The sequence below is a fragment of the Vitis riparia genome, chromosome 6, assembly GCF_004353265.1.
Source record: "Vitis riparia cultivar Riparia Gloire de Montpellier isolate 1030 chromosome 6, EGFV_Vit.rip_1.0, whole genome shotgun sequence".
Classification (NCBI taxonomy): domain Eukaryota; kingdom Viridiplantae; phylum Streptophyta; class Magnoliopsida; order Vitales; family Vitaceae; genus Vitis; species Vitis riparia.
In genome coordinates this window covers 20128489-20144059 of record NC_048436.1, presented here as the reverse complement: position 1 = coordinate 20144059, position 15571 = coordinate 20128489, and the positions used below count along the sequence as shown (strand labels likewise).

The window sequence follows — 15571 nt, the reverse complement described above, 5'->3', positions numbered from 1 at the left end:
TTAACTAATTTTAATTATATATATATTTCATGATAAATCTAATAAAAACAAATAATTTTCTTTTGACATATCATTTATTTTACTAGTTATTAGATATTACTTTTCTAAAACCAAGCGACATTTTGATAGAAGCAGTCAATCTATTTTACATTAATAATTATAATATAATAAATATATATAATTAAAATAAATGAATAAATAAATAAAAAGAAGAATGAGGATATGTTTGATAATTGTTTTTTGACAAATTTCTATTTTCAGTTCTTAAAAATAGAAAATAAGATGTTTTGAGATAACATATTTTAGATAAGGTATTTTTAAATAATATTTTTTAGTTATTATTATTATTTTTATTTTTATTAAGATCGTTTTGAAAATTAATTATATAAATATGTAAAATGATTAAAAATAAAATATTAGATATAAATTTTTTTAAAAAATATTAAAAATATTTTAGATTTTTAAATAGACTTTTACAATTTTAAAAAACAGTTACATAACATTTTGTTTTTTCAACGACCATTTACATAATATATATTCTAGCCCCAAGCCTTTTTCTCCTTTTGATCCACCAACCCCATAGAAAATTTTCTTTGCTCGCGTTCACATTCCTTCACATGGAATGCATGGGACCTCGAACACGGTTTTTGTAAAAACAGTGGGGCGTGGCGGTCACGCCCAACACATGCACCTGGGCTTCGCATTTCTCCACAGTCCATTCCGGCACACAGTCTCTCTTATAAAAGGCAAAAAAACCAACATTGGAGCTGCCGAACTCTGAACCAAAAGAAACTCCAGACTAATACAAACAACAATGGCGATCGCCGCTGGCTCCGAACCCATCACCGCAGCCGTCAGCGGTGCCGCATCTCTCCCAAAACTCCATCTCCACCGTCCGTCAACTCCACCCACCATCTCCTTCCGAACAGCCCTCATTTTCTCCCCCATCTCCAGCAGGTCGCCTCCCCGCCGCACTCCAGCGATGCCGTTATTTTCCGGCGGCGGAGGCGGTGGTATAAATGGAATGGGAAACAGCGGAGGTGGAAGTGGCGGAGATGACGATGTAGGCGGCGGCGGCGGCCATGATGATAAAAATAACAAGAAGGCAGCGGTGTTGGTGCTGGCGGAGATGGGGCGGTCGTTGGAGAGCGTTCCGAAAGACTTGGCGGCTGCGATCGAGTCCGGGAAGATTCCGGCCGCCATTGTGGAGAAGTACTTGGAGCTGGAGAAGTCGGCGGTGTTCCGGTGGCTGCTGCAGTTCGGCGGTTTCAGAGAGCGGCTGTTGGCTGACGATCTGTTCTTGGCCAAAGTCGCCATGGAATGTGGTGTCGGAATCTTCACTAAGGTTTTGTCGAATCTTTCTTTTGTTTTCGTGATGTTCCTGAGTCATTGTTATCTACGGTTATTAATTTTCCCTAATTTGGTCGCAAATTTCTATTTTCTAATCATTCTATGCTTTAGTTTTCCGGAAAATACAATCAACACTAACCAAATTGCACCCACCATTATCCATGAATTTGCTGGGCATTCGTACTTGTTGTTTGTTGGCCATTTCGAGTTAATTTTAATTTAGAACAAACCATTGATGCTTTTAGACAAGTGGGTAGTGTATTGAATTTGATTTTTATATATTTTGGGTGGAAAAGTGGAATGGTGAAATTTTGGGTGGAGAAGTACATGAAAAGTGATTGTTTTTGTCATCTTTGATTATGCATTGAGAAGATTTGACAAGGTGAAATGGATGTTGGGTATCATTGAAGTGGGATACATGTTGTGAAGTGTATCAAGTGGGGAATTCCTTGAGAAGAATATATGGGTAGTAAGGAGGCCTCTCAGGGTGCCCAGCCGGTTATGGCAAGTGCCAGAATGCGTGAGATCCTGCATTCGATTCTTGCTGCTGGTTGAATGTCCTGAATTATATGGTCCTGGTTGTAATGGGCACATTCAGCACCCCAAAGTTTTGGTCCATAGGGCTTGGCCATGAAAGGTTCCTTAGGAAAAAACAAAAATGGTATTAAGGAGCATGTTGGTAAAATGAGCATTCATAAAATGATGTTCATGTGGATGAGTGGCATTTACAGAAAGATAGAAGTAATGAAAGCATGTATTTGGAAAATTTTGGGGGTAGCTCCAGCTAAGGTTGGGGCTAGGAACATTGTCTATGAGATGGTTAAGTTACTCATGACAAAAATCAGTGGCCGATGAGCAGGAATGAAATTTTTTATTGAAATTGATGGTGAGATATGAGGAATGTCAAAAAAGGAATGTGGATTAATGCTGTGAAGAAAGTATGAAACCCTCTAACCAAACTATTTTGCTTAGCCTATAGCCAGCATGAGCTAAACATTTTCTGGTTTTGATGTAACAAGCACAAGGAAAACTGGTGCTCCTTGCTCTGCCATAGCCCTACTGACATCTTTGTGCTGTTTGAAAGAGTTATTGATCTTTTTTTTGTCGTAGTCTATCCCTTTCTGTGCTTAAGTTTTTTAATTCTTCACCTCTCACCCTTTCTTTGTTTGGTTTATTTGCTAGACTGCTGCAGAGTATGAACGCCGCAGAGAAAATTTCTTCAAAGAGTTGGATTTTGTTATCGCAGACGTTGTACGGTTCTCTTTACCATAGATATGTCTTATTAGTTTGCATATGCTTTCTTTCCTCAAATTGGAGGCTGGTATTCATCAGCATCTAGTATGATGAAGTGTATTAATTAATACATGCCAACTTCAATCTTTAACCGAACTTGCTTTACCATATATATCATCTATAATACACATAATATTTGAAGTAATACATTAAGCATTTTCTCCGGTTTTATGTACCACATGACACTGAATTTTTCCCTGAGATTATGCAGGCAGTTTTCAATGCGTTTGTTCTCTGAACTCATGTCTTTCATGTTCAGAAGAGCCTAGCAGTTCTAATGCCTGATGGATTAAACATGTTTTCTTGCAATTGAAGTTTGATTCTTGTCTTGCTCCAACTAATGTGGATGATGTCAGTTGTAGCCATGTTTGATGAACAAAATAAGGTCAAATAGACCATGTTGCTAAATATCTTTAGTTGAAAACATCATGGTTATGGTCCAGTCCTTTTTCATTATTTTTCAGTGCATTTTATCTCTCAAATATGTGTATGTTGTTGCATAGTTCATGCAATATTGTAGCATGATTGCTCACCTCCTTACCTGCACTGATCTAGAATGGCATGGAAATCCTTTTTTCCATAGTGTGTTGGAATGCTATGATGTTTCTTTTCAAGTATATATGGCTTGCTATACTTTCCAAGAAAACTCAGAAAAAGATTTTTTTGCTTCAAGGACTTGGTCTAGCATGGCTGAAAATATGCATTTAGATCCATCTAAAATGATTTGCAAATATTTCTATATTGTTTCCTAACCTGGTGGGTCTTAAGGTTGTGAGTGGCAATCTTGTTAGCATTAAATAACTGTGTGGTGTATGCTTTAAAATTTTATACAATACTCAGACCTCTTTCCAAAAGCAACCTTTTCACTTCAAAGGATGTATTGAACTTCAGTATTAGTTTGAGGTCCTTAAATTGTTCCAAATATATGAATTACACATTCTGAAGTGGCAAATGGGAATGAACTATGAAATTTGATTGGTGATGCACAGTCCATCTCTTTTCTATGAGGATGAATTTTTTGTGGCCTGAACCTCCACCCACCTAATACACACGTACATAAGGAGGAAAAGTTACATTCTCCATGCATAGCCTGTGTATTATACTATTATTCCTGTGGCTCATGTTTGTAATTGGTTTTCTTCTTAGGTGATGGCCATAATTGCAGATTTCATGCTTGTTTGGCTTCCTGCACCAACTGTTTCTCTCCGACCACCTCTTGCAGTCAGTGCGGGAGCTATTGCTAAGTTCTTCCATAGTTGCCCTGAAAATGCATTTCAGGTTTCTGGTTCAACCATAAGCTGCCTTGCATTGAATATTTTACAATTATCATTCAAGAACTAGATACAGTTACTAATCTGGTTCTCAAATCCCATCTGCAGGTTGCTCTGGCTGGAACATCATTTTCATTTTTACAGAGAATAGGTGCAATAGTGGTAAGTGAATATGTTGTTATCTGCATATCTTCTAGGTTTTATATAAAAAATTTAGACCTTGATAGATCCACATATCTTATGTTATCTGGGTTGTGATGCAGCGTAATGGGTCGAAGCTTTTTGCTGTTGGGACCACTTCATCTCTGGTAAATTGATCTTTCTGCTCTTGGGAAGTTCCTTGATCTAGATTTACGTTCTTGTGGTTAGTGTTTTATCTATGGAGATTGTTTTGTTCCCACATGAACTCTCCTATTGGTGCTTCTGTGAGAGTTTGTTCCTTGCTGCTCCCATGCGATTTTCATCTCTATGTTTACTCTATTCTTCATGAATTTTGCTTGTTTTTTAACCCACTGAGAGTCTGAGAGATGTATTGTGAAATGCTGCATTGTGCTGGTTGAATACATTGCCACAAAATACAAACATTTGAGTTATCGGGAAACTGTCATGGCTTCATGAGGAATTTTGATTTGAGTTAATCAATGAGGTTTCAAACATTTTGCTTACCTCTAACTGATTTGTGGTTGTGGTGATGGGTGTTTTTTTGTGGTTCCTGACTTGCAATTCTGGTGAATTTGAGTGTTCTTTACTACAGTCTAGGAAGCTCAGGCCTGATTCTTGGTAGAGTTAGTGCTAAGTGAATGTTACTAAGAACATTCTTAAGTTAAAACTGCAATAATGTTATGAAAGCAATATGGGTTTCTGGGTGTAGAGGATTTCATTTATGCATTTAAGATCAATAAATTTATGCATTTAACTATCTCAATACACTAGAATATAACTTTGTGTGTATTAAACATCTTAATTTTTTATTTTTTTTTTCTTTTTCTTTTGATAGCAAGTCTTAAATTTGTAATTCAACTCTTCGAATCCTAAAGGAATTTTTAATTCCTTTAGGGTTGCTTTTTGCAATGCAATGGATTTGGAAAACATATTGCATTGCTTCTTGCCTTTGTCAACATAATGCTTAGTGTAAAAGTTCCCTACAAACTAAGTTGCTTGAGGCTTTTACCTGACTCATGTAGGGCCTAACACTTCATAGCATGCCCATACCTTTTAAACATTGTTCTGTACACTGGATACTTGTTCAAGGTCTGTGACTATGTTCCCTTTTTGGGTTGTGCTTCATCCCAAATGAGAAATTTCAAAATGTTCCTTCTACCTCTCTGCTCTCTCTCTCTCTCTCTCTTTCTCTCCCTCATACAGACACGTGCCAATGTGAACATGCACACATGCAAACAACTACATCCTGTCCTTGCAGTTCTATACACTGGATGGTCAGTTTGGCTGCTTTTTTGACATTCTTTTTTTTTTTCCTTGGTCCAAGTGTTCGATGTTTTTAATATTGCTTTCAATCTCTTTAACTTCAAGAGATTGATGAAAGTTTTCCTATCATTATGCAATTTTTACCCTGGTCAATTTTTATTTCTGACTATTGTTACATGGATTTGATCTCATCGTTTTTCTATACAAATTTATGTAAGAGTTCCATTTCAGAAAGTACTAGCATCTAATGGATTGCAAATTTGTCTAGGTTGGTACACTTGTAACCAATGCCATAATCAATGCAAGAAAGGCTGTCGATTCATCTTCTGCAGGTGAAGTTGAGGATGTGCCTGTATTATCCACTAGTGTTGCTTATGGTGTCTATATGGCAATTTCCAGCAACCTCAGGTATGTTGGGTTGGATTAATATTGGTTCTTTATGCATGTTGACCTTTGATATATTGTCTATATTTTAATCTTCTACAAATGATTTGAGATTGCAAATCTTCCCAGTGTGCTTGCTTGTATTTATCATATATATTATTATTATTATTATTATTATTATTATTATCGGAAAAATGCATGTCTCTAGCCATCTAGCAAGATCTGGAATTCTCCTCAAGCAATGGTTGTATCTCCATGATCCTCTTGTACAGTTGAACACCCACAATAGATCTATTGCCAAATTCCCCTCCATTAGGATGTTGGATGCACTTGACAATTTAGCCGCTTTTTAAAGCCTTCTAGTGAAGTTAGAATCTCAGCTGCAGCTGCTTGCACAAATTCAACTAGATTTGAGGACCTGATGCCCACCTCTATGGTCCCATAAGAAATCCAGCCAAAGAGCACCCATCAAAGTTAAGTTGAAGGGTACCTTATGGTAGAGGAACCCATTCAGTTATGATAATACCCTCTCTTATGGCAATTATAGATTGCTCTGCAGTTAAGCAAGATAAAACTGGAGGGCACCCTGAGAACTCCTGGGCACAGTATAGGATGGATCGAGTCTGGTGGACTGTTGAATCTGAGGTTACAAGATATAGCTATTTTAGTCTTTTTAGATACTCATGATATAATTTTCTTTTAAAACATTATTAAACAGTTGAATAGTCATGATTCTTGTTATAAAAAAAATTGTAGTTTCTATTTGCAAGAACCATAGAATGATAACTAGATGTAGGCATCTAATATAAAGTTGGAACTTCAGATTACATACAAGTAGTTGAGCTACTAGGTCCAATTACTGAGGACAAGACCATTGATGTATGTCTATGGATTTAGTCAAGAATGCCTCGATGGCTAAAGGTTACATGAAAAGTGGATATGATAATGGGATATAAATGCAATCAAAATAATATTTTGTTTGTATAGATTTGTTACTGAAAACACTATGTTCAGCCACCAACTTTCTTAAAAACTTAGCTGTCAGGATATGGACCTATAGTGTGTACCTGGCTAAAACCCTCCATAACGTGTGGCCCCATATCCATGCATTGAGTGCAGCAGAAAAAATAATTGGCAACAGTTACAGACAAATAGTACCATGCTAGACTATTGATTAACCTAAAAGCTTAAGCTGTTAATATATAAACCCACTGTATGCTAGACTAGCACACTATTTAATTGCTATTTAGACAAAATTTCTTTGAAAAGTGTTGGTCACTAAAAGAAATATTACCTAGAATAACATAATTTGTTCTCATAATAATAGCAAACAGCTGTGATTTTGCTGGAGATGAAGAGTGATTGAGGGTGGTTCTGTAGCAGGGAGTGGCAACGAAGCAGCTGGGGGTTTGTGGATGGTGGTGCAGGGAAGGCCTTTTAATGGAAATTTTCAGTTTCTAAAAAGGAATAAGATTTGTGGTGGGGTAAGGGAAAACAGTTTAATTTTAGGAGAATTTGGTGGAGGGAGGTGCAAATAAGGATAAATTCCCAAAATTTGGATTGCTTTGAGATACATCAGTTTTCTAGTTGATCAATTGACCTCTGCTAGGATTGTATGTTTATCTAAAATACAGCATCCATGAGAGTATTAATCATGAAATTCTTTTGTTAGTTGTAAGTTTCTCTCTATTAGACGTCTAGTGTGCAAGGCTGATGCAAGATCAGTGCCTTATTTAATGGTGCATTTTCTTTGTCAATATTGGGTGTGGAGAGATCTGGAAATTTGGGATTTAGAGGTGGTTGCTAGGCTTGTTGAAGGAGATATTGCAAGGGTTGTAGGCCAAGTTGAAGGGCTATGGTGTCGATTGGTCATGACTCATGAGAGCATCTCCTTTGTAGTCATTGGTTCGTATAAAAATGGCTTAGTTTGTGGTTGTTGGTATGATACATTTTCATGCAACATGAACAAATTGGATGGACAGATATTCAAATGCCCCTCCCTGATGAACATAATATCAGGGCATGCTAGAAGCATTCTAGTCCATTTCTTCTCTCGATCACAATCCAATCAAAGTTCTCCAGTCCCAGAACATTTACCATGGATATGTTGTGTTTAACAGGTACCAAGTGGTGGCTGGTGTCGTTGAACAGCGAATTTTGGAGCCAATGCTACACAAACACAAGCTTCTACTGAGCGCACTCTGCTTTGCTGTCCGGACAGGCAACACATTCCTGGGTTCATTGTTGTAAGCTTCTAATCCCACTGATATTTTCCATTCTGAAGCAATTTCTCTCTATTCTTACAAGTATCAAAATGGTGTAACAGGTGGGTGGATTATGCTCGTTGGGTAGGGGTTCAAAAGGTTCAGGAGGATCATGAGTAGTATTAGAAGTATATTCTATGTTTGGTTTGTTGTTGTGTTTTACAAGTGAATATTGGTTTCTCCCATTTTCTGGCAAATGGATATCTCAATTGGATTTGTGGGTGGTTATGGGTTATAGGATATAATTAATTAGGTTAATTTCTTGGATATCTATACATAGTTGAACACTTCGTCAACATTTTGTAGTTACATCTTCCTTTTCTTTTTCCCATCTCATTCCAGCATTGTTTTTCCCTTCTGTTTTTTCTTTACTGAAGCTCCAAATTGATGATAGTATTTGATACTATGCATTTTTTTTTTTTTTTTTTTTGTGACTCGATCATGGAATGTCAAATCAATCACTAGAGAAGATTGGGACGGTTTCAGTGCTTCTATTTAAAGTATTTTTAGTAGAAATGTTTTCTTTGAAAATGATTAGATAATCACCTACAAATGTTTTTCCAAAAATCACTACAAATGATTTATGTGATTTTTAAAAAAAATTTAAATTATTTTATAAATTTTTGTTAAACATTTTATTTTCTTTAAAAACAGTTTTAATCTAAAAAATGTTTTTTTAAAAAAAAAAATTCAAATATTTGACAAAATTTAGAAAATGTTTTAAAATTTTGAGAAATCACTTATAATATTAAAAATTCATTTTTCATGTTTTATGGAGACACACTTAATTGATGATTCTCCTAAAAACACTTTTAGAAAAAACAATCTCATTAAAAATACTTGGAATAGAAAAATTGTCAAACACACTTATAGTATTGAACAATCACTTTTAGTGTTTTCTAAAGAACACTTGTTATATGATTCTCCTTATCCTTAAAACATTATTTTGAGAAAACACTTTCATTAAGAATATTTTAAATAAAAACACTACCAAATAATTTAAAGTTCATTTGGGGTAATTTTAAAAAGCGTTTCTAGCAATTTTTAATGTTTGAATAATAAATAGAAACATTTTTTAGAATCACTCCCAAACGAACTCTTAATGTTTTTTTATGTATTTAAAAAAAATATTCATAATTTATTTTAAATAAAATACTATTAACCATTATATATATATTTTAAATTATTGTTAATTTTGAAGAAAAAAAAACAATTCTGGTTTCATCAAAATATTAATATTCATATTTTATAATACTTTTAAAATTTTTCTCACTCTTCTTAAAAAAATGTGATTTATATTTTTATTAGAAATATTAAATTATCACTACCTTATTTATTCGGCTAATTATTATACAATCATTTTGTATTAATCCCTATAATGTAATATTATTTTAAAATAAATTATGATTTATGGCTATTAAAATTTAAAATATTATGAATCATTGTTAAGATTTTCAAAATATCGTTATTTCTTTATGATTATGTCATATTAATATTTATTTCAAAAACTTATAATCAGATAAACTTTTAATAAAACCAAAAAAATAATTCTTGAAAGTTGGGACATTTAATTAGATAAATGGTTTTCTTTTTTCTTTTTTTTTTCTTTTTTTTTTTTTTGAGTAGTGCATATGATGCGAGTATAAAATTTGTTGGGTTAATTTTTTAAATAGCTTAACAAAACATAATTTTCATTTTTTTTTTGTTCTGATTTTTTTCTGGTCCGAACCAAAATTGGGCTTATATCAATCATTGGAGCTCGCATAATTGACTGGAAAACTTGACCCAGTACAAAAATGGCATATTAAAAAGCATACAAAATGTGTAAATATGGAATGTGAAAGAAATGATATAATTTTCTTGTACCTGCCCTTTTTGGGGTTGTCTGCTACAACACAGTTCCAGCACATAAAGCACTGACTATTCATCTCAATTACATATAAACACAATCTAAATACTAATAATGTCCTTCATCCTGCCCACAATGACTACATAAATATACAAGAACAGCTATACTTCACTAACGAAAAAGAAAAATAATAATAATAATAATAATAATAATAATAGTAAGAAAAATGAAATTATTACCAATTTAGTGGTTCTCCCTCCCTCCCTCCCTAATAAGGTGCTGAGGAGCTGAGTCAGTATGGGATTAGATTCTAGAGAGAATTGCTTTTAACTTTCTTCTGGAAAAGAGAGAAGTTATAGGTCCCGAGGGCCCTCGAAGGACTGGGTTTTCCTCAAGTTCCAGTGAAGGCCATCATGGATGCTGCGCAGGAAGTCGCTGGTAGAATCAACTTGGCATGCTGTTGGTACAGGGCAAGGGGCCATGCTGACAACGAGTGCATCTCCAGGTGCTAACTGTCTTCTGTCCTTGCCATCAAATGATGCCCATGCATGGCCTCTGCTATTGAAAGGCACTTGTACACGAAGCGTTACATGCTCAGGTAATATCAGAGGCCTGAAGGATAAGGAGTGTGGGCAGATTGGGGTAAACAGGATGCCAGGAACCTGCAAGTTGATGAAATTACTAGGATATGATGTTAGTCCTGAAGGCTTCATATTGATAATCAATCAATCAATCATATGATATTAAGAACTCGAAAAAGTATCAGCCTTGGTGCATTAATGAGATAGGAGAAGTCAAATCTTATTACAAAAGCACAATGTGTACTGTTTGCCACCATAAGAAGTGGAAATTTGAATGTAGCATCACTTTCAACTCAAAAATGAACTCACCTGGATACTTTCTTAATCTCAGAAATTTGGTTTGATATGGCATAAAAGGATTGCAGAGGGTGCCTTTCTCTGGCTAGCTTTATGATTTTGAATAGTGAGAGGATGGGGTTAGACTAAGGCCTCTAGAGGGGTCAGACTGAGGCCTCTGGAGGCCTCAGTCTGGATGATCCTTTATCACCTTTCTATTTAGCCCTGGGTTGTCCTTAACAGACTGATCCTAAGAGCTGAAGGGTTAGAACTGGTTGACATTTTTTAGGGTGGGAAAGACCACATAAAGGTGTTTCATATTCAATTCACCAATGATACCACCATTCTCCCATCTACTGATGATTCAGAAATCCATAGTCTTTAAGGCCCTTCAAAAATGTTCAGCATGGCTCTGGGGCTTTTAACCCTGAGAGGGGCTCATTGCTGGTTGTGAATGTCATCCTAGACCAGTTGTCATCAACTTCTTTAGAATGTGATTTGTAATTGATCAGTTGGCCATTTAGTTCTGTTTAATCCAAGAACACCTGTCCATTGGGATCCTGTTGTTAACAAAGTCCAGGATTCATGAAGGACAGGAGGCCTATCTCTCTTTAGGCGGGAGGATCACATTGATTCATTCACATTTCACTCATACTGATCTACTCCCTTTCCATCTTGAGAATCCCAGCTAGTGTAGCTTCCAAGATTGAGAAAATGGAGCAGGACTTCCTGTAGCCTGGGGGGCAGGGTCAGAACTTGGAGTATGAATCAAACCCATTTTTGAATTGAAATTGAGATAAAGATGCAAGTTCTTCCCTTATGAATCAAATAGATACATATCTGAAAAGGCAACAAAGATTATCTCATTATGTGGGAGGTGATGTGCAAGCCTAAGGTTGTGGAGGACCTGGGCTAGAGGGATTTTAGTTTGCCTTTAATATAAGTGGTTATGGATCATATTCCCTTCTGAGTGGTCTTTTTGACACTCCATTAAGAGCAGGTATGGTTTGCAACACAATGGATGGACACAAACTTAGGGTTAAGAGTACTTAACTAAGCCTATGGAAATCCATCTTTCAGGGGTTTCAATTCTTCTTCCATCAAATTCATTGTTGGAATTATTCTAAGATAATCTTCTCATAAGTCCTTGGAGGGGTGATCTTTGCCTTAGTAATTTTTCCCTTGTCATTGTGCTCGTCTGAGAAGGAAGAACTCCCCAATCTCATTGTTCTACTCCTATATATCCATCTTGGCACTTGTTTTTGTAAATGCAGGATTCTTGATTAGCAGTTGCTCCTGCCATCCCTTGAAGATGTGATTCTTTCTTCCATCCTAGACATGAAAGGTGGATCCTTGGATGGGTTGAGATCCTTTTTCTCCAAATACTTCCTCCTCTTTCTTTTGAGGAAAAGATAACCCAAAATATCTTATCATCCAAACTGAATAGGTGTCCAAAAGCCCCTTAAAGCACTGTTTACCCATGCCTAGTGGCTCACAATAGAGTGAATAGTGAGAATCTGCTTCAGATCTGTAGACCTTTCATAGCTATGCCAGATGCATTCTTTGCAGGAGAAGTGGAGAAGATAATTAATCATTTATTCTTTCTAAGTAGCCCCATGTGTGATCTTTGGCAATTCATCTCTGCGAAAGCAGGGAATCAGTAGGTTTTGGTATGGGCAACAGAGGTAGGGTTTTTTGGCATTTTGCTTTCCTAGCAACTCTTTGGATGACATGTATACAGAAGAAAGATAGGATCCTTCAAGATAGACCTCTCCCAAGAGTTAAGGGATCAGGTCTGTTACTTGGCCTCTTTATTAAGTCCATGACCCAAGAGTTTGTCGACACTAGTTGTTAGACAACCAATTTTCTTAAAGGCTTAAACTTGGAGGATTTGGGCCCACAATATATATCAAACACTCTAATAACCTCCCATGTAGCCTCCATTGGGATTATACGTGGACTTACTATATTGGGGAAATACAGTAGCCTCCCTTGTGCTTAATAAATTAAGGAAACAAACATATGGTAAAGTTCAAACACATGACCTCCAGCTAAGCAAGGCTCTAATAACATGTTAGACAATGAATTTTCCTAAAAAGCTTAAGCTTGTAGTATTTAGGCTGACAAGTTGTTATTTTGATTTTTGTTGGACACAAGTTGTTGGCTAGGCTTCCTCTCAGTTAACTCCTCTTTTGTGCTTTATGTTCCTTTTAACAAATTTGGCTTTGCAAAAAAACTAATAATTAGAATCAATAAAATTAAAAAAATAAGAAACACTGCAAGTTCCTCAGTTACTTCCACCCCATTCAAATTCATCTTTTGTTAGATTATAGACCATCACCTCTCTTCTCACAAGTCATAACCTTGACCCAAATTCTTGCATATTTTCCTTGGTCCTTGTGATGCCTTTCACTTGGAAATTACATTTAACCATATTGGTTTTTACACAAACAGATAACTCTTGGTCAAACATGACCAGAACACCTCAATCAAATATCTTAGCTAATTTGCACTTTTCAAGGTCATTGTTTTGTTTCACTTTTTATTCTGCTCTTTTTGCTAAGGCTCCACATGTTGCTAATTAAATCATTTCCTGACTCAAAACTTCTCTTTGTGAAGAGTCACCACATAGCATAACAACCATTTTATTGGAAATTTCCTAAATATGTTCAATTGATTATCACATGCATAGGGTGCATACTCTAAATAGCGAACACATTTTCTTGAAACCTTATGAAAGTTATGGATTGAAGATAAGGATCAGTCAAAACATACCTGGGGATGGACCATTGATCCTCCAGCTGCCAAGGAATATGCAGTACTTCCAGATGTTGTTGACAAGATCAATCCATCTCCTTGCACACATGTGACAAATGAGCCGTCACTATAGCATTCCAAATTTGTCAGGAATGATGATATTCCACGATCAATTGTAACCTCATTTAAAACAAGAATAGGTCCTTCGCTCTCATATTCACTTTTAGCTGCATCTCGAATAACATGGCACTGCAACCGGTGTCGTAATGTGATACTAAAAGGACCCCTTAGGATCGAATCAAGGCATTCTCTGTACTGTTCAGAATCTGAAGGGTGTTAAAGATTACTTTGACATGGATCCAGGAAAAAATTATTTTCTCAGTAAAAGATCACCTAAAACTTCAATTTATTAAAGAAATGGAAACCTTCTGATAAAAATGCAGGATACGAAATGGAGTCATAAAACCCAGAGAGCCCAAAGAAAAAGGGACTACAGGAGGAACTGGCCCTTTGAACAAGGATGCAGCCTGCAAATAATAATCAGATGGTAACCAATAGCTATTTGAAACCAAAAGAATGACAATGTAACATACATACACATGAAGTTTTATGCAAATTCAAGGTTGATTTCATTGAACTTCTGAGAGTGAATTTCCTCCCAGACTCATTGAGATTTAGCTTAACAAAATCTTGGACTACACACAATTGAAGTTTCTTGTTTCAGATTTAAAAAGTTTCAGAGATATAGATTAAACAGAACTCGAAATTCAATACTTCTCTGATCAACAGAAGGCAGGAGAAATCTTGGACTACACACAATTGAAGTCTCTTGTTTCAGATTTAAAAAGTTTCAGTGATATAGATTAAACAGAACTTGAAATTCAATACTTCTCTGATCAACAGAAGGCAGGAGAAGTGAACATACTCAGAGCCCTCAACCAGGCTTAGTTTTAGCTTTAGTCCAATGCATCTATCACAACGTTGGAAGTTCACATCCAACACAATTACAGAAGCAGGATTATCTTAATAGTTAGGAAAACTATTTCAAACTTTGTCGTTGCTATGTGTTAAAGATAAAATAAAATAAAGCCCTTATGCCTCAGCTTTACACTTTTGCCACTCTCTACTGCAAGTCAGGACACCTCAGAACACTAATACAAATGTACTATTAGATGACTCAAAAGTAAACAAACATGAACTAAATCCAAACTTAAAAAGGATAAGAGGCAATAGTTCAATGGTTGGCAAACTAAATATTCTCGCTTCTTGATCTGAGTTTGACTTCCCACCCCAGGATGATGGACACATCCAATGCTTGAATTCTTATCATTTATTTAACTACCTTTTTTATGCTCCATGGTCTTAGACCCAACAGGGCACTTGTGATAGGCAGGATTGGACTTGTGACTACCTGCTTTTTAGTAAAGGTGCCATCTGAGAAGACACTGCTAAGCTCCTAAACCACTTTCTGTTTCAAGAAAGTACCACTCAGAAACAACAAGAACAAATAAATGATTCTAAACATGAAATAATATAATGTGTTACACTAAATTCCTCCAGGCCTCAACAGAAACTTATCACTGCAATGTTTGAAAAGATGCTGACATCATTTAAATCCAGTTAAATGAAATTCCATGAACATACCCAAAGGACAGTTCCATCCCCACCGAGAGTTACAACAAGGTCAACATTTGTGTGCAGGAGCAAAGTTTCCTTGTCTGTAATTAACAAGAATAAATGTGAAACTAACAGAGAGAAAAATCAAGACAATAATTTAAATGAAAGTGACACTAGAAAGAATTATTGTACTATCATCTAATCAACATTTAGTTTAAAGCCTGCACACTGTGCTATAACAAAAACCATCAGTAGAAATTGAGTATATACTTTCCATGCAAGTATAGTCTTAACAACACAGTTGGATTACAGCATTAATACACTTGACCAACGGCGAGAGTTGAAAGTCTATTAACATGAAGGCATTTCCTTGTGTAGCACCAAGAAAAGAAACCAAGCACTAGACTTTAAAGTATTTAGACCAAGAGAAGAGCTTAAAATGCTAATACATTAAATAACTGAAGAAACAATCATACAAGTGAATTTGAATCACTAAGTATATTG

General features: G+C 35.7%; 2 protein-coding genes across 8 annotated transcripts in view; one reads left to right on the top strand and one right to left on the bottom strand.

Annotated features, from left to right (window-relative positions):
* Window positions 1-767: 767 nt before the first annotated feature.
* LOC117917125 (protein RETICULATA-RELATED 4, chloroplastic-like) lies at window positions 768-8345 on the top strand. The gene is made up of 8 exons (XM_034833353.1): window positions 768-1345; window positions 2533-2601; window positions 3790-3921; window positions 4023-4076; window positions 4178-4222; window positions 5608-5747; window positions 7844-7969; window positions 8050-8345. Exons 1-8 carry the CDS (start codon window positions 815-817, stop codon window positions 8105-8107), a joined length of 1155 nt encoding a protein of 384 aa, XP_034689244.1. The 5' UTR covers window positions 768-814; the 3' UTR covers window positions 8108-8345.
* A 1467-nt stretch (window positions 8346-9812) lies between these two features.
* The window catches only part of LOC117915920 (NAD(H) kinase 1), a 28123-nt gene continuing 22364 nt past the window's right edge, over window positions 9813-15571 (bottom strand). For all 7 annotated transcript variants that reach the window (XM_034831665.1, XM_034831666.1, XM_034831667.1 and 4 more), the window contains 4 exons: window positions 15095-15168; window positions 13899-13977; window positions 13469-13776; window positions 9813-10498 (listed from right to left, as the gene is read on the bottom strand). In XM_034831665.1, coding sequence (XP_034687556.1) covers window positions 10190-10498; window positions 13469-13776; window positions 13899-13977; window positions 15095-15168 — 770 coding nt within the window. In that variant the 3' untranslated portion in view covers window positions 9813-10189. The remainder of the gene's footprint in view (window positions 10499-13468; window positions 13777-13898; window positions 13978-15094; window positions 15169-15571) is intronic.

Excerpts from the sequence above, each read along its gene's own strand:
- LOC117917125 (XM_034833353.1), top strand. The coding sequence starts at position 815 with ATGGCGATCGCCGCTGGCTCCGAACCCATCACCGCAGCCGTCAGCGGT. Across the intron at positions 4,077-4,177 it reads AGAGAATAGGTGCAATAGTG|CGTAATGGGTCGAAGCTTTT; the intron begins GTAAGTGAATAT and ends GTTGTGATGCAG. Across the intron at positions 7,970-8,049 it reads ACATTCCTGGGTTCATTGTT|GTGGGTGGATTATGCTCGTT; the intron begins GTAAGCTTCTAA and ends ATGGTGTAACAG.